Source organism: Chanodichthys erythropterus, chromosome 14, assembly GCF_024489055.1.
Source record: "Chanodichthys erythropterus isolate Z2021 chromosome 14, ASM2448905v1, whole genome shotgun sequence".
Lineage (NCBI taxonomy): Eukaryota > Metazoa > Chordata > Actinopteri > Cypriniformes > Xenocyprididae > Chanodichthys > Chanodichthys erythropterus.
The window spans coordinates 8,004,997-8,030,392 of record NC_090234.1 but is presented as its reverse complement, the minus strand read 5'-3'; the positions used below and the strand labels follow the sequence as shown (position 1 = coordinate 8,030,392).

General features: G+C 37.8%; 1 protein-coding gene across 3 annotated transcripts in view; it reads right to left on the bottom strand.

The window, feature by feature from the left end:
• Positions 1-25,396, bottom strand: part of ppp1r9ala (protein phosphatase 1 regulatory subunit 9A-like A) — a 70,999-nt gene that overhangs the window by 45,475 nt on the left and 128 nt on the right. For all 3 annotated transcript variants that reach the window (XM_067409277.1, XM_067409278.1, XM_067409279.1), the window contains exon 2: positions 23,087-24,968. In XM_067409277.1, the coding sequence (XP_067265378.1) occupies positions 23,087-24,835 (1,749 nt within the window). In that variant the 5' untranslated portion in view covers positions 24,836-24,968. The remainder of the gene's footprint in view (positions 1-23,086; positions 24,969-25,396) is intronic.

Below are 25,396 nucleotides of genomic sequence, written 5' to 3'. Positions count from 1 at the left end.
CACAAATCCATGCCAGCTCTCTCTCTCTCTCTCTCTCACACACACTTTTTCAACCAAGGCTTCTGTAGATCTGAAGAGAAAAACAGGTATGTCTCATTAGATTAAACTCATTCAGTGTGGATGAGGGAATGAGATCAGTCCACTGATTTGAACTCTTTCTGAAGTGTGATTTAACCTGGTAAACATTTCCTGTGTGTGGAATACCTGGGGCATGTCAGAGCTTGAGCGACTACGCATGAACATAAACACAAAGTAGACCAAAGGCAGTCATTTGGCTCATTCAAGCAGCGTCATACTATGATCAGGCAGGAAACTGACGATTTTATCATCATATAATCCATCTGAAAACTACAGACCTTTACTAAGAAGGAAAGACAATGAGAGACGGAAACCATTATTGCTCTTTCTGTGGAGGTTTATAGGGCTTCTTTAACTACAGATCTGCAGTTTTATGGGAAAAGAACATTTCTGAGGGGTCCAAAGTATGTTGCAATCTGGGTTCATATCATTGAGGGTTGTGGTTTGAATTAAAGATGCTGCTTCAAAATTAGGAGCAGAAAAGGAGTAACTTTATTACAGAGAGACAACTACGTCACTGCACAAAAAACAGCGCTGCAAACATGCTGAGCTCTCATGTGATGTAATACATCAGAATATATCAGGACGGTGCCAAATTCACAGGAGGGCCAAAGTCCAATAACAGCACAGATTGAGGCAGATTCACTGGTTTCTGTCACAATGTTATATTTTATTAATACATTTTAACAAGACTCTCTTTAAAGATTAATCAGATAATGTGTGACACTTAACAGCAGTTTGATTTAAGAAGAAAAACATATTGTGGATTTTTTGGTGAACTATCCCTTTAATAAGGGAAATAACTGCAACAGTTTTAAATAAAGGTGCAATATGTAATATTTTCTGTCCGCTAGAGGTCGCTAGAGGCATATTCAAAACAAAGGCGTAGCTTGATGACGCCAAGTTTGAGAGTGGAATCTTGGGACATGTGGTCTTCACCTCAACAGCCGGTGCAAAAGAATAGCGATAGGACTTAAAAAGAACTCATGTTCGTGGATGCGATTATTAATGTTACTGTAGTATGAAGCAGAGCAGGAGCGAGTGTTGTGGAGCTGAACGAGGAGCTGGAGCGATTGATCAACACACGCCTCACAGAGGAACTTTTATTATGACACAGTCGCCGGCGCCGCTTCCGCTTTTCCGGTCATGAGAATGAGGAAACACAGCTCTGTTTATCATATTAGATACATTTGAGTGTGTTGAAAATGATGTTATAACGTTACTCTGTGCGTTCGCTCGACGGCTGCTTTGAGACTCTGTTACACACTGCAGTAAGATAGATCGATTTTACAATATCATATGCTGGATGTCTTTGTGTTGATAAATGGCATGCAATTAATTTTAAAACTTATTGTATGATGGAGAAAATGCTGTATTACTGTCACTAAAAATAAAGCTGCATCTGATTATGCTATGTTAGCTACTTGACAAAGTTTTTTCTCTGAGGCATGGTAAAGCATGGTACTCGCAAAAAAAAATAAAAATAAAAAAAAATCAAGAAAATTAGATTTAAACAATAAGACTAAACGTGTTGAGCTATATAACAATAATTAGTTTTCGGTCTATAAATGTAACCAAACAGTTGTTTCCTTGTCTATTAAAACATGTAATATATTAAAGCGTCTTTGGTGTTTCCGTGGTTTCTACAAAATAAAATCGGAAACCGAGGGTAACGCAGGTATGACGCAATTGACAGGTGACTCCTCACACGTCCCGGAGCACTGGTTAAAATTGCAGTTTTCTCACGATTTACATATAGAAGTCTTAAAGGTACAGTAGCAAAGATAGTTTGTTTAATAAATTACAACTTCTGGTGCAAGAAATCTTGACAAACATCACTTATAAAATAAAATTCTGCAAAAGTGGACAATATGACATCTTTTAAAAAAAAGTGCATGTTTGGCTATACTTGTGAGGGCCAAATGTGCTCACTTATATAGTGAAATATTATAACTGACAAGTGAGGACATTTTACTGGTCCTTACTAGTTAAAAAGGCTTATAAATCGACATGTTTCTGTGATGGGTGGGTTAAGGGTCATAGAAAATATTATTAACCTGATATAAAATCAATGCAAGTCTATGCAGTGTGCTCACTAATATAGTGAAACAAACGTGTGTGTGTGTGTGTGTGTGTGCGTGCGTGTGTAAGAGGGAAAGACAGGGTTGGTTTGGAGACGGTGGTATACTGTATAAATTGATGCAGGCCAAAAACTGGAAAAAACTGTTCAGCTTCCTGACCTTGAACATAATCTCCAATACACACCACTAGACGTCTCTCTGTCTACACACACAGTCTCCTCTCTCAACCACAGGGACTAACTTTCCTAACCAATAATAATTGGTCTTAACTACAAGCTAAACAAAACCATACTGCTTTTGTACCATATTATAAAGAAAAAGAAGCAGAAATAAAAATATATAACCAAATACTGTGTAAAACAACTGAGTCATGGTGAGTTTAAGCCATTTCAACACTTTTACAGATCTACTATTACTTTGGGCTGAAGTGCTAATAGCTCTTGTTCACTTATTTTTGAGTTGATGACTTGGGGTTCGGTGACTGTTTAGTGGGGTTAATTGTAACCAATCACAAGTGGTTTGTTAAATTGATTCAAATTCAAACTCAATCGATTAACTACAAAAGAACCAGCCATAACCAGTCATTCTCTATGTTTGACAATGCAAGAGAGAGACTTTATGTGTGTGTATATATGTGTGTTGTTGTACTCCTTAAAAAGTGATTTCTGTAAAAGAAAACATCTCTCTTTGCATTTGTAACTTTGCAGATGTTGTTTATGCTCAAACAGTAACATTACACACCAACTAAAGTTAAAAAAGTGAAATCATAATCAAGGACCGCTTTAACTTATTCCACTTAATTCACACTGCATATACATAACTTGGGTAAAATAGGATTTCCTCAGCCATGGCGCTGTAGATTCAGCTGCGGTAGCTGTAGATTCCTCCACACTCCTCACAGGATTTAATCTAAACAACAGTCTATGTCGGCTGGGCGGCACATTAGATAGAAAAGCTCAGCATGAATCTTCACAGAAGTGACTGAACAGAAATGTCTCAATGCAGTTCACCCGCTGACTCTGTCTGCTGGACTACACTAAAAAAAAAAAATCTAAATCAATATTTTTGTCTTGAACAATACCTCATCCTCAAAACAAGATCAAATTCTCTTGAGAAGCTTCTAAGACTTGTTTTCAGAGAATGTATCTTGGTCAAATGGAGAAACAAAAAACTTAATTCAATATATTATTCTCTGAAAACAAGTCTTATTATTTGATCCAATTTTGCTTCTCAAGTAAATGTTTTTTTTTTTTAAGAGTATTTTTATATTTTTCCTGGAAAGCAAGACAACATACCGATTCAAAACTGACTTACACCCACCAGAGAATGAACCTGTGAACAACCACCATCTAGAAAAATAATATCGAGACAGAGAAACTGCACAGAGAAACTGCAATGATTTTGTGTTAATTAACTGCTGAAAATATGAGAGTGTGTGTGTGCGTGTGTGTGTGTGCGTGTGTGTGTTGAATGGCAGGCTTAGACTGACCTCACACTGCTCTGTGGTTACACTTGGCCTGTTTTTCTCCTTCTCTTTCTTTCTGTCTCTCTTCCATCTCTCCGGTTGCCATGGACGACGCCAGCAATTCAAACAATGTTCCTTTTCTTTGCTGAAACCTGATTACTCATGGTCTCTGAGAGCGAGAAAGAGAATCTGTGCTATGCTGTTCACACCTGCTTCAGCTACACTACAACATTCAAACACCTTCCTGTCTGACTTCTGACTTCCTCTCATCCTCATATGGAGAGCAGTAACATTTAGGGAATAGCTCACAAATATTTACCCACCCTAAGATTGTTCCAAACTCTTTCTCATGGAAGAAATAAAGTAGATTTTAAGGATTTAAGTATGATATGACTCATGTTCGAAATCCAATACATAGCTATGTGACAAGCCTCACTAAGCCATCAGATTTTATCAAAAATATCTTAATTTGTGTTCCCAAGATGAATGAAGGTCTTACGGGTGTGGAACGACATGAGGGTGAATAATTAATGACAGAATTTTTGGGTGAACTAACCCTTTAAGAACCAGATTGCTCCGATCAGGCCCTAAACCACCACAGAAATCAGATATGGCCAAATTATCCCTCCAAATATTTAATAATCTTGATGCTGCTATGCTGGTCAGGTAGGTGACCGCATTGAAATGATTTCAGTTATTTCAAAAGGTCCTTACAGTCTATAACAGAAAAAGAACAAAATCCACAAAGACACCACTGACCAAGCAAACAAATATAACAAACAATAGGATAAAAATGACAAACTCTTTCCATGTTTTCCCCCATGATTATCCATGGAAAGCATGCTCTCTTTCTCACGCTCTCTCTCAAATACAAATGCACGCACAGACACAAACACACAAAGCTACATGACATTTCTCACTGTAATGGTAATAATGGCGCTGTTCTTGAAGCAGATCAACTTACAGCTTAGAGACGCTGCTGCCGAACACTGTTGAGACACACACACTCAGGTAATTCACACACGCTTAGTCTATCAATTTCTCTCCAATAACTGCATTAGTCTGCCGTGGCTCAAGCCTCTGTTAATAGCTCTAAAATTACATTTTAGAATTAGCAACAGAGGCTTGGGATGAGATGCGTAAGAAATTAGATCTACACACAAAAGCCTGACTTCCGGAAGCACATGCAACGTCACGATCAGTCACCAGACGTGCGAGAACCGATGATGTTTTGTACTAACATCATCAAACCTGCCATGACGCACCTTAAATGTACAAAGTTTTAAGATGCTGCAGAAAAATGCATGAGATTCGAGAACTATGGAAGACACTACAATTTTTAGTGATTAACGAATTTGATTGCGTTTCTCACACAAAGTGACTTCAGAAGAAAAAGTGTTTTTTTGATACTTTCCTTGACACCCGTTTCACTGAACACTTTGATTGTATGGAAAAGAGCAGTGTAACATTCTTCTGAAGAACAGGGAAGTGCTGAGTTTGGGGCGACATGAGGATGAGCAAATGGAGACAGAATGCTGGATGTCAATGCTTAATGTCTGACCACTCCGCATGTTTTATGTGGTGTCCTGATATTTGTAATATGGGTAAATTAATACTCATACAGTACATCTGCTTCACATTTACATTTCAACTCCAGTCCAGAAAAAAAGTCTGGAATCCCACACCAATCTCCTCTGTATGTCTCCATCTCTCCTCTCAAAGTCAATAATTACTGTTCAACTCCTTTAAGCTACAACAGAAAAGTGTGTTTTACACACACACACACACAAAGCTGTGTGAAGTGAAGCTAACTCCAATCCTGCTCCAGGAAACAGAGGCAATCTCAGCAGGGATTGGTGGAGCAATTGATGCAGACCTCTACTATTGCGACGTATATCTGAGTGAACCACTTCTCGAATAATAATTTTTTTTAAAAAGGGTGTGACTTTTTTCTATTGGGAATTGATTGGATTGTTGGAGTTTACTGTTTGCAGTGATAATTGTGTTTTTGATTAAAAAATTAAAAAAGAGAACATGATTTATTATGTATTATAAATTAGTGGTCGACCAATATATTGGCAGATATTTGGCATTTTTTAAATATCGGCATCGGCCGATATGTTTTTCTGTTTGACTGATTGAAAGTGGAACTTTTATTTTGACGGTGCTGAGAACACAGGCTCTGAAAATGGCAGTGCCTGAGCACATAGCAACAAACAAGACCAATCCATGGATGCCCCACCTTGCAACTTACAGACTTAAAGGATCTGCTGCTAACATCTTACATTATGACCACTTTCCTAATATTGTGTTGGTCCTCCTTTTGCTGCCAAAACAGCCCTGTCCCGTCGAGGCATGGACTCCACTAGACCCCTGAAGGTGTGCTGTGGTATCTGACACCAAGATGTTAGCAGCAGATCCTTTAAGTCCTGTAAGTTGTGAGGTGGAGCCTCCATGGATCAGACTTGTTTGATCGGCACATCCCATGGATGCTGGATTGGATTGAGATCTGGGGAAACTTGCTGTGTTCCTCACAACCATCCCTGAACCATTTTTGCTTTTATCCTGCTGAAAGAGGCCAGAGCCACCAGGGAATACCATTTCCATGAAAGGGTGTACATGGTCTGCAACAATGGTAGGTGTTACGTATCAAAGTAACATCCACATGGATGGCAGGACTCAAGGTTTCCCAGCAGAACATTTCCCAAAGCATCACACTGCCTCCGCCGGCTTGCCTTCTTCCCATAGTGCATCCTGATGCCATCTGTTCCCCAGGTAAGTGACACACATACACCCGGACAACCACATGATGTAAAAGAAAACGTGATTCAGCAGACCAGGCCACCTTCTTCCATTGCTCCGTGGCCCAGTTCTGATGATCACGTGTCCACTGTTGGCTCTTTCGGAGGTGGACAGGGGGTGGGCACCCTGACTGGTCTGCAGCTATGCAGCCCCATAATACACAACAAACTGTGATGCACTGTGTATTCTGACACCTTTCTATCAGAACCAGCATTAACTTCTTGAGCAATTTGAGCTACAGTAGCTCGTCTGTTGGATCGGACCACACGGACCAGCCTTCGCTCCCCACGGTCAAGTGAGCAGTGAGCCTTGGCCACCCATGACCCTGTCACCGGTTCACCACTGTTCCTTCCTTGGAGCACTTTTGATAGATCCTGACCACTGCAGACCAGGAACACCCCACAAGAGCTGCAGTTTTGGAGATGCTGTGACCCAGTCGTCTACCATCACAATTTGGCCCTTGTCAAACTCACTCAAATCCTTACGACTGCCCATTTTTCCTGCTTCTAACACATCAACTTTGAGGACAAAATGTTCACTTTCATGTTTCAATTTCATGGTGACTTTAAAACTAGATACTTTTAATGGCAGATTCATTTTTTGGTTAAACAAATAAGTAATGGGACACAAAAGAATACACTATTGAATTCATCGTTAAACACCAGCAGCACACCTGTACAACACCACCTCGCACACAACATACCGTTCTTATTCAAGTCCACCCGTCATAACAGAGCCCAGTTAGAGATTTGTGACAACAGTATTAAATATTAATATTTCTGACCAATTCAAACTGCTCAATTTCATGCTGTTTAACATTTGACTGATTGTCAGCACGAGTCATGAATGTGACAGAAAAGCCCCAACCGTACCCATGCTGCACTTTATAACAAATTAATGATTAACTTATTTTAAAAAATTGTTCCATTTAATTTGCTTTGGGTTAAATCATGATCCAAACCCTGGTCAGTATGTCTTCTCATAGTGGCCCCATTTGGACATTGAAGTCTACCATAAAAATGAATGAATGCTATTGTGTGTGACATCTCAAACAAAGTGACTAAAAAAAAATAACTAAAAAGGATTAACAGAGTCAAGTATTAAATTTATATCTGTGTGTGAATTAAAAAGTGTGTCCCGTAGAAGAAAGCAAGTCATACAGGTTTGAAGCAACATGAGACAATGTTGAGATTCCTGGGTGAACTATGCCTTTAACATTGACAGCCCAAGTAAAAATGTCTTAACTTTTGGCAGAGAATATCAAATGATGTGTCAAGAAGGAGCTGATATCACTTCCAGCTCATTCATCACACTGTCATGTCAAACACACTGCATTGTGGGATACAGTCCTCCGTGTTCTGGTTGTATACTGCACATTTGGCCAATATTGCAGATCATCTGAGAACGTAATGCATACTAAAAACGTACATACTGTACACAGTATAAATACTGCTAAAATAGTATAGTAGAGCACTATTTTACACATAGCCCTTGATTAGAATGAGTATTTCCAAAATATGTTCACTTAAAGTATTTCAGAGAGAGACACACATTCACATTCCTCAGGTGAAGGCTGATGTGTGTCACAGAAACATGAGTATTCCCGTGTTTACACCACACCCCTGTGTTTGTTCAGACTTTTGTGTAGCTTTGAGGAGAGGCTGCTGAACTTCCTGGAGTGAACGGTAAGAGGTGGGGCGCATGGCAGGTGCACTTCATAATCACACATGACACACACACACACACACACACTACTGCTGCAATGCCCAACCAGGACACAACAGCACACAAATGCACATTCAAACACAGTAAACAGGAAGAACACACCTTGCGTTGCTAAATATAACAAAAGACATGTGTGAGGATGAAGGAAATATCCTGACTCGATAAGATAAAGAGAAAGGGACAAATAGAGACTATACTTACTTATGTTAACTTTCATTGGCACCTTAATATTTTGTCATCTTTAGTTACTTTGTTTAATTAACATTACTTCCTTTATTATTGTTTTGTTAAATTTTTTATAAGCACTATTTTTTTCCATTATTTTTCAAGGTCACACATACTTACAATTTCCATCTGTAGGACATTAAAATGCTTAAAAAAAAATTCCATAGACTTTATTTAATAGGATTTAAGCCATATCTAGAGACCTGAAATATACCATATGTAAGGCTTTTTCACAGCTCAATGAATAATCAATAACCATAATGGATAATTTTTTTCAAAACTATATTACCACCTATTTTTATTTTTGACAGCTATTGCCATGTTATTTTACTCACGGTCCGGTTCATATTACATTTTTTGAGTCACGGATCTGATCATTTTTCGGATAAACAAGAAAAAAAAAATGTGGCGGGGCGGGGTGGGGGATGGGTGGATGGGGTTAAATGTAACTATGCCGTCTGTTTATTAAATTAAGCACACTTTATTTGGATTAAGCTTCAATACCACAGCAAAAACTACTAGCCTAACTAATACAGTTTAAACATTATTAAAGGCAAATAAACAGTCAGTAGAAAAATAAGAACAAATACACTCATTACAAGCATAGATAAATACAATAGAACAAAGTTACAAATAAAGTTAAGTAGTATTCAGGTACAGAAATGTAATACTTGGGCCTACATGTAAAATAACACTATAATGTTCACTGTATAAATTAAATATAGATTCATCTTTGTTAAAGCTGTGTTTTGTTGTTTGATTAACATTAATGATTTAGACAGCAGCAGATATTTATAGGCTGCCGTCACTTTAAGAGCCAATGCACAGATCCAATATAATGATACACATTCAATTTATTTCTCAACTGTTTATGTTTACCTTAAGACATAACCAACTGTGTTAATGAGAATACTTGCAGAGACGGACATAATTTTGTGTATCCGTTCAAGAGCAAAGAGATTCGAAAATGGAATCAATTGAGTAATTCGGTGTTTGCGTGCTATCTAAAACGCGCCTTGTTCTCTTTTGCCTCTTCTTGCGCTGGAATGGTTTAAAATCATTTGAATGTGTAAATTGGCAAGACAACACCACGTGCAAATGATAAACTTATAATAGTTAAACTTTGCAACTACGACCCGTTTATCCACTAGTTAATATAGCTCAATTTGCACTATTGCTACTTTGTATTTTTTCTTTATTTTTGCCATGACAAAGAATTCTAGTTTAGAAAATTAAACAGCGAGGGAATCAAGGACAGAAAGGTTCAGAGATTAAACTCATATTTGAGCTGCCGATGTGATTTCAACGGTTTCACACACACAACATCAAAAATAACCCTGTCTTTCAGAGAGAACATGAGATGGCCAGGCAGACAACTGTTACTGTCCAAATACACTAATCTCACCACTTTTAAAAATACGCACCACCCACAAATGTTTAAACTATCCTCACATATGGAAAGCGCAATACTATTTGTGGTGTGATTTGAGATGCCAGCAGCTGAGTTACACCCAGAGTACATACTCCAAACACACAGTCTAAGACCCAGTAAAGCTAAGCGCTAACCGTGTCATTACCGCAGTGAGGTTTCATCACCTTCCAACAAACTATGTGTGTCTGCTCTTTACTATGATCTGATCACAAGTGGTCAGCAGAGATAGATGCCTGTTGACACCTGCTAGTAACATGCATCACACTTGTGAAGGGATTTGGAGGGAAAGATGTCTGTCAGTGTGGCACTGCCTCTTGATAAAGCACCAAAAAGTGGTTACATTGTTGCTTCAGATATATTCAAACATATGCAATGCTCATCGTTTTTATTAAAGTCAGCATGAAAACAAAATTGACAATTCTTATTTTAGGATTTTTGCAGGAGTTATTAGAAATTATTTATCCGGTCACATTTTCTTTTTAATTCATGTGCCCGCATAATGATTAATCAAAATAACTTCCCCTCCCATCTCTTCTCTTCTCTTCTCTTCTCTGATGATGAGGGCGGGGCAACCTGTCCCTCACATGAGATCCACCAATAGCAAACCACAAACATCCAACCATCCAATCAATTCACCATGGACCAAATCAAGCCCCGCCCTATATTTGTTCTTGTACGAGAAGCCATTACGCTCTGATATACGTCACAATATGGTAGAAAAGACTATCACAACTCCCGTTTAATGCCGACATTAAAGTTTCTGTAAAAGCTTATGTGCTTCACATGTGCTGTCACTGCATACTAATGTCAGGCAATACAAAGAAGTTTGATGAAGTCTTGTTAATATCTGGGCTGTTTTTTGTTGTTGTATATGGTCAGACAGTTATATTAAAGTCACAAGTACTGTTTAAAGTGTTTGTTTTAGTACAGTGGATGATTGACAGATGAGTAAGGCAGTCTTTGACTGTTGTCAAGGAAGCATTAAGATGCATTTACACTACAAATACAATGTGTTTACATACATTTGACTACTTTTAAATGTGGTTCAAGTGAGCAGACACTCAAACTCTTTGGATTCCTTCTATACCTATACCTATGACATACCACAGTACGTGGTGAAATTGATTCAAAACTACTGAAAAAACAGACAGGATATTTGGATTAAAATCAGACTGGAGGAGCTTGCGATTTTCAGAACACATTTGGCATTATATATACACACTACCAGTCAAGTTTTTTTTTACTTCTGCTCACCAAGGCTTAATTTATTTGATCCAAAATACAGCAAAAACAGTAATAGTGTGAAATATTTTTACAATTTAAAATAACAGTTTTCTATTTGAATATACTTTAAAATGTAATTTATTCCTGTGATCAAAGCTGAATTTTCATCATTACTCCAGTCTTCAATGTCACTCCGTCATCCTTCAGAAATCATTCTAATATGCTGATTTGCTGCTCAAGAACTATTTGTTATTGTTATCAATGTTGAAAATAGTTGTGTACAATCATTTTTCAGGATAATTTGATGAATAGAAAGTTCAAAAGAACAGCATTTATCTGAAATATAAAGCTTTTGCAACATTATAAATGTCTATACTGTCACTTTTGATCGATTTAATGCATCCTTGCTAAATAAAAGTATTAATTTCTTAAAAAAAAAAAAACTTGAATGATAGTGATTATGTTACAAAAGCTTTCTAATTCAGATAAATGCTGTTCTTTTATACTTTCTATTCATCAAAGAATATGGAGGGGGAAAAAATAAAATAAAAATTGTACACAACTGTTTTCAACATTGATAATGTTTTTGAGCATCAAATCATCATATTAGAATGATTTCTGAAGGATCATGTGACACTGAAGAGTGGAGTAATGATGCTGAAAATTCAGCTTTGCATCACAGAAATAAATTACATTTGAAAACGTATTCAAATAGAAATCAGTTATTTTAAATTGTAATAATATTTCATAATCTTACCGTTCAAAACCGGTAGTGTATATAACTTCGTATCACTGTGTATCAGAGCAGAGTCGGGGTTTAGAAAGTCTGAATCCTTTATCGTTTCAGAAAGTGAGAGAAAGAGCTGATGCTGCAGTGAATATTATGAGAAAATTAAAGTTTGTTTTGACCTTGAATGCATGTTAACCTGTTGCAGGAGACTGCAAAATAAAATTATGAACATTTAAAATAGCGAAATAGGGGCACTTTAAGGTCTACAGTAAATATAGGTTTAACTTACAAGAATATGAAATTTATATTATGTTCCAATTAAAAACATTATTTTGGCTTGCCGTATTTTTTGCTTGTCTCTTTTTAGTAATCTGTGATGATCATTTGATCTGTGGTTGTGCAGCATTCATTCCCATCACATATATTTTTCCCCCAGTTTCAGGTTCTAGATGAAGTCTTCCATGACAAACCGGTAGACCACATTAAAATAATGGATATAAATACACAGTTAATCTTTAGTAATTCCTGGGATAATTCACTTAATCCTATCAGTTCTTTGTACATATTTGCCAGAGGCATAACAAGTTTAACAGTGTTAGCAACAGTAACTAAGGGGGTAGGACTAGCGGATAGGCAAATCCCACACAACAGATAACAGATAAAAAGATTTTTAAAATATTACCGTCAACATTTAGAAACACAGCTCTCCCTAATGAATGATAACTACCTTTGAGTTTACTTACTGAATAGCCTATCACAACAGAAGTATTTACATAAAGAAATCTTAAAGGTGCAGTAGCAAAAACTGCAGCAAAATAACAGTAAATTACAACTGTTGTTGCGGAAACCTTGACTAACACTAAGTTGATTTTGTTGAATGTGTCCCTTTACAGATCACAATGACTTCAGGAGCTACAGAGACATCTAACAGAAGACAGGGGGATCAAGGGAGTTATTCTACTCTGTCTACAGTCTCCTGAACAAAGAGTCTCTCTTTCTCACACTGTCTCTCTTCCTCTACAGGACTCAGGTCTCAGGTTACTGTGAGACCCGGTTCAGACCTGCCTCCTCCCCTCTGGAACACGGGACTTCCTTGGCTGAGGCTGGATTGAAACAAAACTCAAGTTGCCAGACTGTTGCCAGTGCATCCGGACTCCTGGAAACTGTATGAAGCCAATCAGACTGGACCCTGTGCTTGTCAGAGGACTTTTTCATGTAATATGCACCAAACTGTTCGTAAACAGTATGAGGTTGCCAATGTGTCCCAACCATATGTGACAATAATTTGAGCTCTCTGTTCTATATTAATGAGTTCTGTCCCAACCAGCTGCTACTGTGACAACGGTTTTGTCGCTTCTTTCCTGTGCCTCCAGGAAAACGTCATTGGTGCAAAATCTTGTATATTAAATGGAAAATGTGTTCTGATTGGCTGAGATTGTAGGGCTCTATGAAATGTTTTATTTTTTTCCCCAAATTCTCTCTTCGGTTTTAATTTTTCGGAATCCCTGTTTTCATTTTTCTGGATTCCATTTTAATCGTTTAGTTTTAGTAATCAAAAAGCATATCTAATTAATTGAAATAATGAAACTTGTGCAATTTTACTTAAAAAAATCATTTTTAGGACCCTTTGAATGAGTTTTATTTTTTTCCAAATTTCAGTTTTATTTTTCCCAAATTCAGTGTGTTGCATTTTAATTTTAGTGGATTCTGATTTTTTTTTTTTCTGGATTTATGATGTACTACAAATTTATTATCATTAAAACTGTGGCATAAAACAATAATTTAAAGTGTTAGTTCACCCAAAAATGAAAATTCTGTCATTAATTACTTATCCTCATGTTGTTCTACAACCTTCGTTCATCTTCAAAACACAAATTAAGATATTTTTGATAAAATATGATGGCTCAGAGAGGCCAAACAAAATAGCGACTTTATTTAACAATATCTAGTGATGGGCGATTTCAAAACACTGCTTCATGAAGCTTCAAAGCTTTACAAATCTTTTGTTTCGAATCAGTGGTTCGGAGTGTGTATCCAACTGCGAAAGTCACGCCCCCTAATGGTGAAACATTGAAATTTCAAAACACTTATGACGTAACGAAGCCTCGTTTACTGAAATCATGTGACTTTGGCAGTTTGATACACGCTTTGAACCACTGGTTTGAAAAAAAAAAAAAGATTCATAAAGCTTCGAAGCTTCATGAAACATGAAAAATCGCCCATCACTAGATATTGTTGAATAAAGTCGCTATTTTATTTTTATGGCGCACAAGAAGTATTTTCGTCGCTTCATAACATTAAGGTTGAACCACTCTAGTCACATGAACTGTTTTAAATACGTCTTTAGTAGCTTTCTGGGCATTGAAAGTGTTAATTATCAATGCAAATGCAGGCCTCACTGAGCCATCAGATTTCATCAAAAACATCTTAATTTGTGTTCTGAAGATGAACGAAGGTCTTACGGGACATGAGGGTGAGTATTTAATGACAGAATTTTCATTTGTGGGTGAACTAACCCTTTAATTAACCTTTTAAAATGTAATCAAATAAAAATGTAACAATTCTTTTTTATTTTTGGCAACAAAGAGCTGCACAACAGAGGTTTAAGAAAAATGTGATATTCTTTACAAAATAAAGTTAATAATTGTATTATTATTTCTTTGAGAAGTACATTCTACTGTACATTAGTAATGTCACAATTTCTTCAAGTTAAACCAAACTTTTATTTTGATGTGTTGTGGTGAAGGCATTTGAGTTTCTGTGTGTATATAAAACAATAGTTTTATCATATTAAATGTTTTAAATGTTGAAATGCTTGTGAAGTGACAATCAGAGCAGATGAAGTTCATGTGGATTGTCCTCATACCCAAATTTCATGACATTCCATGTTATTTTCCATTTTTATGACTGGATTATGCTATTCCGTATCACAGCAATCATAGGGTTGTGTCTCACTATATGGTATTTTCACAACAGTGTTTACAGGAAAGTTACTTCTGGTTAGGACACACTGTGAGGCCAACAGGACCCATTTTAATTAATATACCACAAAAAAAAAAAAGTCCACACTGCAGCGCCGTTAAAAAGTGAACTTATCAAATGTTAGAAGAATAAATTACACAATTTTCCTATGTTTACACTCCAGATTATAAACTTTATTATAAGCAGAAAAATCACAGTGGTGTGAACCTCCAAAAATACTTTCCTGAATCTGACACACAACAGACTTCTGGTGTAATTTGTATATTTTTAAATGAAGTCATAAATGATCCATCCCAGCTGAGAACACATTTAATGACAGTGTGGGGGTTGTAAAAGATCATCCCCAAAAAATAACGGTCCAGACCACAGACCATTGAGCAGACCGTCTGCAGTGTGTGTGGATGTTGGCTAGAGAGGTTCACAGGACCGTGTGAACTGCCACAGTAATGTCTGATTGCTCAGTGTTTGTCTGTTAAAGGGTTAGTTCACCAAAAAATGAACATTCTGTCATCATTTACTCGCCCTCACGACGTTCCAAAGCCATAAGACTAGTGGTTCATCTTTGGAACAGAAATTGAGATTTTTAATGAAATCTGAGCTTTAAATGATAAACAGATTTAATTTAGACTTTTATACAATACAGAGTAAATCAAATACATTAAACAGAAGCTCAACCGTACTTGCTCGCCTGACACAAAAAGAAAAAAACTCACACACTTGAGAAGATCAAATATGTTTGTACAACATGCGAGAAGCAATGAGGTTTGTTCCTGTGTGTTCTACAATATCTAAAAGGATATTTTTAATAGTTCTACAGTTACCGGCAAGTAAACTTTGGAAAAAGAATATTTATGGTATTCAGACAGGAATGTTCTACCAAACTGTTTTGATAAAGGGAAACAAGATACATTTCTAGTTTCAACATAATTTGTTCTTCAGATATTCCTCTTTAAAAGAAAAATAAAAAAAATCAGGTGAATGTAAAGTGACCCAGGTTTGATTTTTGACAGCTGAAAATGTGTACAATTTAACAATTTACTCATGGAGCCACACTGAAATATCTCTAGAAACAATGGAAACCATACAGGGCCTTAAAATGAAGACCAAAGAAAAGTTTATGAACCTAAATCTGAAAGCATATTACGATATCTTTAATTCCTCTTGAGTTACAGGAATGCAAATTTCATAGTGGTGGTGGCCCCTCCAAATCTCACAACAAAACAAAAAAAAGTTGAAAATTGTAATTTGCATCGCCCCGCCCTCTACAAAATAGTGGATTACTCAGTAAATATTCTTCTTCATTTATGTATATCTGTCACCAGAAAAGAAACTTTCAAATTTTTTAGCCAGGGACCTCGGTTTGAGTTGACACAGAATGACCCAGTAAAAGCATACATATGTGTTAAAAGTGGATGATGTTTCATTTTGCTTTCTGCAACTTTTCTTAATACGGATTATTTAAATAAATAAATTAAAAAAGTCTCCAATATTAATAACGGATTTGAAAATTTGTGCATATTGTTAATGGATTTGAAAAAAATGTGCATATCCAGTATGCATTTTTCCAAGTTTAATCATGCATATATGATTTATTCATTGTATATTAAAAGCTGAAAGCCATCAGACTACACTGATGAACACTTCCCAAACATACTGCGAATACACAATATATCATTTTAGCAACAATATCATGATGTGCGCATCCGTGATAGTCACATAGCAGGATGTGTGATGTCCAGTATAGTTGATCTATACGGGACAGGGACCACAATTTGAAAAGCATGTGATTATCATATTAATTGCAAAATTAAACCATCATAGAGTGAAAGTTAATTGTCTGAAAGTGTTTTACGTCCAGTCAGTTTAAACATTCAAGTGATTTTAACGAAAGAGAAGTCTGTTTTTTGCACACACATCACGCGAACCCCAAATTCAGTTCTCTTTCTCATCTTTTTGCAAATGAACAGACACAAACGCAAAATTATGTCAAAATGCCCACCTCTGTGAGTATCTTCATCACTTATGTCTTAAGTGAACGTAAACATTTAAAAAGAAAATGCATGTGTATCATTATAATGGATGCATTAGCTCTTAAAGTGACAGAGGCCTAATAAAACTTTCTGCTGTCTGAGTCATTAATATTAATTAAACAACAAAAGACAGAGAAAATCACTTTTGTAGCTTTAAAAAAGATTAATTAGAGTTGATTTATACAGTGAAGACTATGCAGTGTACTTGAATTCTTTTATACCTGAAAAACTATAAAATGTGTATATTTTTTCTATTGTATTTATCAATGCTTGTAATTTGTTTATTATATTCTATGCATATTCACTCGCCTACAAAATCACCCCAATCATTCAAGAATGAATCAACAGTTTTGATATATCGCAGACAAACAAAATGTCAAAATGTTAGTTTTTTTCAATATCATGCAGCCCTAATACTGTGACAGACCTGACATTTTTTGGTGGATTTCTTATGTGCTAGTGGGCACATAAGTGGTTCATAGCTATATGACTCCCAAAACAAATCTATAAATCAATTACCTTTGATTTCTTTTCTGTTTAAAGGCAATCATTACACTAAACTACACATGCCAGTTGCAACAGCAATGTAAACAACAGCCAGAGGATAAAATCATCTTTCACTCCAATGTAGGAACGAAGCAGAGCTCCTGTTTCCAGCCTCAAATATACCAGAGATGCAGACTGCCAGGTCTTTATAATGTTTCATTCACAACATCACCAAACCTGTTCATAAAGACTTGGAGTCTGACCAGTCATGTTGTAAACATTTGAATCCCTAGTTATGAACCCACATCCACAGCAACAATGCAAACACTCTGTAGCTCAACATGTTAAGACCGATATGAAACACAATGGTGGAAAAATGCCTCCCTCAAGCCAGGACAAGACCTGTTTACACAGTTACACACCTTCATTTCACAATCACAGAGAGAGAGATGAAACAGAGAGCAAAAGAGAGTCAGTAGTGTGAGGTGGGTCCTAGAAAGGTTTAGACAAAAGTTTCATCCATCACATGAGATTTGAACAAACCCCTTACTCATAGTAATAATCTAGTAACAGAACGTTATACAAGCATATAGACCTTAGCCAGGGTAGATGCCTTACTGAATTGTACACAGATGAAGAGAGGATATGAAGGATAGGCTTAAGGTCTTGCACTGTATAAAGGACCTGTAAATTTCACAACATTTGGGCCAATAAGACCCCACCAAGAAACCACCCAAAAAACATGCAAAGAAACATGCAAAGACGCTCTGAGAGGTTTGAGCATGTCGCTTTGCAGTTACAAGTGACTTTATGCCAATAAACTGAAGCCCGTTCTATGACACATCCTTTGATATTAATCATAACTCAGATACATTACATCGACGTAACATTACAACTTGTATCTGCATAAAAGGATGCAAATGCCAGTGAACTTTTAGTTACACGCTATAGCGAAAGTAAGAGAGAGCTCCCGCCGCAATGCGCTTTCATGACAGCGCGCTGAAACACGTGCAAGGAAGGACAGAATTTAGAGATTTCTATAAAGTTCTCATTATAATGCTATGTTTATGGCAGATTTGTGCTTTATTTTCATCTACATTATTATTATTACAACTTTCATCTGCAAAAAGTTTGCGAATGCAAACATGAGCTTGACCGAAAGTTTAAAGGTGCCCTAGAATTAAAAATTTAATTTATAGTTAAATAACAAGAGTTCAGTACATGGAAATGACATACAGTGAGACAGTGAGAATGTAACAGTCGGGATCATTAATATGTACGCCCCCAATATTTGCATATGCCAGCTCATGTTCAAGGCATTACACAAGGGCAGAAAGTCTGGATCTGTGCACAGCTGAATCATCAGACTAGGTAAGCAAGCAAGAACAACAGTGAAAAATGGCAGATGGAGCAATAATAACTGACATGATCCATGACATCATGATATTTTTAGTGATATTTGTAAACTGTCTTTCTAAATGTTTCGTTAGCATGTTGCTAAAGTACTGTTAAAGGTGGTTAAAGTTACCATCGTTTATTACTATATTCACGGAGACAAGAGCCGTCGCTATTTTCATTATTAAACACTTGCAGTCTGTATAATTCATAAACAACTTCATTCTTTATAAATCTCTCCAACAGTGTGTAATGTTAGCTTTAGCCACGGAGCATACTATCAAACTCATTCAGAATCAAATGTAAACATCCAAATAAATACCATACTTACGCGATTAGACATGTTGCATGACGAACACTTTGTAAAGATCCATTTTGAGGGTTATATTAGCTGTTTAAGGCAAGCACGAGCTCCGTGGGCGGGGAGCGCAAGCATTTAAAGGGGCCGCAGCCTAAATCGGCTCATATTTAATGATGCCCCAAAATAGGCAGTTGAAAAAATTAATTTAAAAAATCTATGGGGTATTTTGAGCTGAAACTTCACAGACACATTCAGGGGACACCTTAGACTTATATTACATCTTTTGAAAAGACGTTCTACGGCACCTTTAATTCCTAATTATGAATATAATTTAAAGGATATTTTCAGCACAAGATAAAGCTTGGTGCTGCACAGCTTGCATTGAACTGTATTTTTTATCTATCTTGTCAAAGTGAAGCCAGACATTCTCTTTCACGTCTTTTGACGCATGCTGTGGCAAGCTAAACAATCAGAGCTCAGGGTGCCGCCCAAAGTGCTGTTATAACCAATCATGATAACCGATCGTCGCTGTCACGGTCGAGTACTCGATCGCTGTTGCACATCCCTACTGTACACAACAGCTTATTTTTATCAGTTCTTTTGTCTTTGGGTCATTATCTGTATCTGATTTAGGACAAGTAGAAATCTGTGGGAAATATAGAGTAGCACACTAAGATTACATTTATGTGAATGCATTAGTGAGAGAGCGATTGCGTGTGAATTAATTCTCTCTCTACTAAAGTTTTAGTTACTAAGAAATATATGCAAGAACCTTTCAGTTTCTAAGCCATTTTATTGATAAATCACAGAACAGTGTTGACAATACATTTCTGCGCTACTGAATGCTTCTATATACACTATATGTGTGTGCATTACAATACAACAGCGCATTAGTTTAGAACGGTGATTAATTTGCGTGTGCGATAAGCTGCTTAAAACGTGCATTATTGAGCAACCAGATGGTATAATCAAACATATCTTGTAGCGCGCTCTCAGGGTATGCATTTGTTTGACATTTTAACTGTTGAAAACGGGGCGTAAAAGTGGACTTCAAAGATTTCTTATCCTGTTGCACCCTCTATAGGCCATAGTCGATCAAGCTTAAAGCGTCAAGGCAGAGCATTAAAGTTGACTAGTCTGTGCAACCCCTAGTGGGTTTACCTTTACGACATGGGAAAAAAAAACACAGAAACAGGGATGTTGAATTCAGGGCAGGATCAAAAAAACTTGGCCAAAATAAATCAAGATCTGTGGTTTGGGAATATTTTGAATACAGGAGAGATGATGTATCAGAGCCAGGTAATTTGCAAGACCTGTCAAACTACCACAGGGGAAAACAGTAGTAGCCATTCACACAGAACGTGTTTTTGCTAAAAACACGAGACACAAGTCTAGCATTTTTAACTACAGTTCAACGCCATGTCATGAGCAAGATGCTGCAAAAGACGCAAGCGCAAAGGTTAAATACGTCCATCTAGCGTGTTTAGCATGTTGCGAACCAGGTAAACAAAAAACGATAATACAGGCATTTGTGAACTGTACAACATACAAAAAGAGTTCAGAAAGACAAAGAAATAACCGACAGCATCACATATAATTAATTATTTAAAAGATTTTCTCCATTTCTATGACCAATGGACTTTGGGTTTCAAGCCACTGTCGCCTTTGGCTTGCTTAGTTGGGGACACTTAATTATATTTATACAGTGCAAACTATGCAGTGTTATTTTACATTTGATTATTCAATTTCTGCACCCGAGTAGACTTTTAGACTTACCTGAAAAACAAAGCAATGCTCATTTCCTTTGTTTATTGTATTTATCTATGCTTATAATTTCTTTTTTATGCATATTCACTCCCCTATAAAACTCACCCTATTCATTCTAGAATGATTGATTCTTTCAAATAGAGCTATTCAAGTCATCATATTGCAATATAGTAGAAAAACAAAATATGTCAGTTTTTCCAATATCATGAATCCCTACTAAAAACCACTCAGAACACTTTTGCAACCACGTATCAATGCCCTGGCAACCATCCAGAAAACCCATAACGATATGTTGTAACCCACTCAGGACACCTTAACAACTACATAGCAGTGCTCTTGCAACCACCCAGTAGCAACTGCATAGCAACATGCCAAAAATCATTCATAAAACTTTAAAAACTATGTAGCAATGCCCTGGCAACCACTAACAACACCATAGCATTGTGGAGGTGAATTTTGCACAAGCAAGAGACACCAGTTTTTGTTTTCAATGTAAAGTTCTGATTAAATCTTTCCCCATCAAACACAGAATTTTCCGTTATTTGCGAGAAAAAACACTTCCCCACCAAACATGGAATTTTCCAGGTTTCCAAGTTTTCACTGTTATACACTAGGGGGTGCTATGACATCTTCTGAAAGTGTACTGAACCTCCTGATCAAAACACATGCAAAGAAGATGCAGAAACAAGTGATATCATATGCAATGATATGCATATGTAAAATAACGCGATCACCAACATTATACAGCATATAAATCAAAATGGCCTAATGTTACTGAATGAAATGTTAACCCAGGAAGAGCTACGGGACAGTACAACTTTTTTTACTTTTTGATCATCGTTCTGAATCCGATCCATATGTAGACTGACAAAAATGTGATTTTCTCAGCTTTTTGCTCAAAATGTTTTTAATGTAACTTTCCCATATTTAAGGGTTTATAAAAGAATACATGAAGCTAGAATAAAATAGGTTTTTTTTGTTTGTTTGTTTAAAAGCAGTGGGTCTGTTCTTTTGATATATTGCATGTTCAGTTATTCGTACAACAAACAATTCTCTGGTCCATGGTGGCTGGCAAAAAAAAAACACTGGCAGGGAAAGAGTTAATGTTTCACTGAACATGTGAAATACATCAGTTAAAGATCTCCAAACAGATCATAAACAGAGAGCGAGAGAGAGATGAATGACACTCATCTACAGCACACCTGTTTTGAGCGCAGGAGTTTACAGTAGCTTACAGAGGATAGAGGAAGAACATCCCAGGTGCTGGAACGCCCCGGGAACAGGCGACTGCTGCTGTTTTGTCAACTTGCTGACACCATGGCAGAGCTCGGTTTATTTTTTATTTCTAACAGCCCAATGGAAATGGAAAACACTGTGTTGTTGATCATTACCAGCGAAGGTGTGAAAGACATTCCAGAGCTCAGGAATGCATTGCATGGAAATTATTAACTTCAAACAGATTAATAGACATTAAGCATCTGAAGGCCTGATCAGACAAAAGAGCAGCGTGGCAAAGTAGATCAGGACCATATGCCTGTGGCACACTGCCATAGGACGGGTCTGATCATTGGGATTCAGTGACAAAATGAGATCTGAGCAGTGTTAAAGCATGCAGTAATATGGGAAATCTCACAAAATACATCCAGGTTATAATATTATGTTGCATGAAGATAATGAAGCCATTCATGTATCATCAAAATTAAGCTTTTTTTTTCACTTAAAGGGACAGATATTTTGAAGATGACATCTTGGTAACCAAAAAGTTTTGGTTACTATTGACTTCCATTGTATGGACAAAACACATTACACATTTTTCAAAATATCTTGATTTTCTGCAGCAAAAACAACTTGAGGGTGAGTAAATGAAGACAAAATTTTCAGTTTTGGGTTAATTATCCCTTTAACAGGAGATTCACCCATTGAGGCCCTTTTCAAAGGAAGGCTGTTCTAACGAGCTTTGCTCATAAAACGTGGATCTATGCCAACATATTTTTCTGTTCTATTTACCATCTGCATTTCAGGTCAGCCCTCTGTCCCTCATTGGACCACAATGTCAACAATCTCTCTAAAAATATTCCCCCTTTTCAACCCCCAAACAAATGTTCTGCAACAAGTCCTTCTGTTGCCCAACTGTTGTCAGAACTTTGACCTCACAGAGAGCAGCTTTCCTGCACAGAGAGCTTGAAACATCCCCAAAACTTCTCCTTTCCAAAGCCACAATGATGTATGACTGCTCATAAAACATAAATTGAGTTTTTCGAGTAATCAAATGTAAAACAAAAGCAGATTTCAAACCAAAGTCATGTGAAATAAGACACTAGATATAGACAGACAGACAGTTTTGTCAACAAGATATTGCTTACCCGTATCGGCTCGGTAGAGAATCTGATTTTCCGTCTTGGAGAGCGTTCCTCATCCTCTGACAAACCAGGAGCTTCATCATACTCCTCATAGACCTCATCTTCATCCTCATCCTCCTCATCCTGATGGTCCAGAAACGCTTCCTTATCATCCACAAATGCAGCATTCTCAAAACTATAAAACACTGGAGAAGTTTTCCCACATTCATCTGTATCTTCCTGCTCGCTCTCCTCATCTTCATGACAGTTACTCCTCTTTATGCTCTCCTCCTCCTCCTCCTCCTCCTCCTCTTCCTCTTCTTCTTCTTCTTGATATGATAAACACGCAACCTTCTTCAGCTGTTCGTCCTCTGTATGGTTTTGAGGTGATGACACCTTCAGAGGGTTCAGATCTTCTTTTGGTGACTCAGATTTAAGTTCCCTTTGCAGCTTCACCTCTGACATAACATCCTCCAAAAACTCTTCGTCATTCTCCTCGCTTTCTGAAGACTCGTTCTGGACTACGACCAGCTCAGCCCGCACCACTCCCGCACCAGCAGGGTCTAGACTCTGTGTGGCCTGCTCACGAGAGACGTCCTGAGACGGACTGTGAGTTATGTGGTTCTCACTTTTTGGTTCCTCGGGACTCCAAGGCCGTTTATAGAGACTGCTAGAAGATTTGAGATCATTCGCAGGAGGACTACTAAGTTGGGTTGGTTTATTTGTCGGGGAATCTTTCACCAAGTCAGAGCCGCCTGAAGACGGAGAACGTTTAAATGGGCTATGAGCAGAGGGCGAAAGAGGCTCGCCGGTGCTCCTGCTGGTCGGGGAGGTTGGTTTGTATGAAACCGGGCTGATGGACTTGAACGGAGGGCTAACAGGTTCTGTTTTAGGTGAGAATGATTTGGGTGACGCGTCAGAGTTTGGAGATGTGGGTTTGTGTGCTTGATCAATACCTGGGGAGGTGGGTTTCTGGGAACGCCCTCGTGGAGATGAGTGCTCAGTGGGGCTTTTAACAGAAACTTGTACTGACTCTTCATTCTCACCATCCACAATGAAGTTCTCCAACCGCTTGGAAATGGGCCCCGCATTCAGTGACAGTCTATTGACCTGTTTTGAGTCCTCAGCGTCCCTCCTTTCCTCTGGGGCACTCCTCACAGGTGACGTCGGGCTTTTGCTGACACTACTGCTGTTGCTATTTTCAGAAGATCCGAAGGACCTCCGGGCCCCACGCCCCTCCTCAGGCACCTTCCCCTGGGACAGCCGAGTAGAGACTCTGCCGGGTACCGGCCTCTCTGTGACGGGCCCTCTTTCAAAGAGCTTTCTGGTCACTGAAAATTTCTCCGCCAGGGCGACTTTATCTATCTCGACTTCCTCTCCCTTTGGAGTTCTGTCCGTGTTTTGCGGTTCTTGGTTGCTGGCACTACTGAGGGAGGTTTTGTTGGTGCTGACTGGGAACTTGGACACTGGGGACACAGGAGATGATGATGATACATCCGCTTTGTGAGCAGGTTTAATCTCCGGACTCTCCTGTGATTGCTGGCCATCCATTTGCAAGAAAATGTTCTTGATTTTGTTTATCCGGTTGCCAAACGGCCTCCCTCGGGTGTCCTCTCGGGGGTCGCTGGCTCCATTAGCATAAGATTTGGCCTCGCTGTCGGATTTGGTCCCATCAAAAGAGCACTTAATGGCGTGGAAGTCCGACTTGTATGCATTTCTATGCGGGGACGCGCTGCGCAGGGTGCGTTCACCCTTGCTCTCAGCTTTGATCATTTTCAATGACTTCCAAAACTCTTTCCTACTTGAAAACTGTATTTTTTAGGTCCGTGGTTCTGTATCCTCAATCGGACAATGGCATTAGCCCTTCAGAGTCACCCTGATACATGGTATCAAATCCCGCGCTCATCTGAAAAGAAAAGAAACAATCAACTGAAACGAGCGTTTACATTTTTAACGCGAGCACGAGCGCGTTAACCGTTTGTTATTTCGCCGCTCTTTTGTTAGCAGATAAAATCATCCGCCTGATCAAAGAAACTTCTTCAACTCGGATCAAAACTTTCCAACAGTGATTTGAAGGCAGATCCACTGGACTCCACTGATCCAGTGCTAAAATATCTGACAGTGCCACAGAACGGAAGATATTATTCAAAGAGTTGAAGTTAGATTAAATAATGTTCTTCAAATTATGAATGTAACCTCACCACCAAACCCACTAAAGCTGCTCCACTGGGACTCGCCGTGGAACAATAGCTCAGCATTAGTTTCCACAAATGATCAAAATAAAGTTTCGGGAATCGAGTTACAAACAATTACAGTTTCTGAAACAATCAAGTC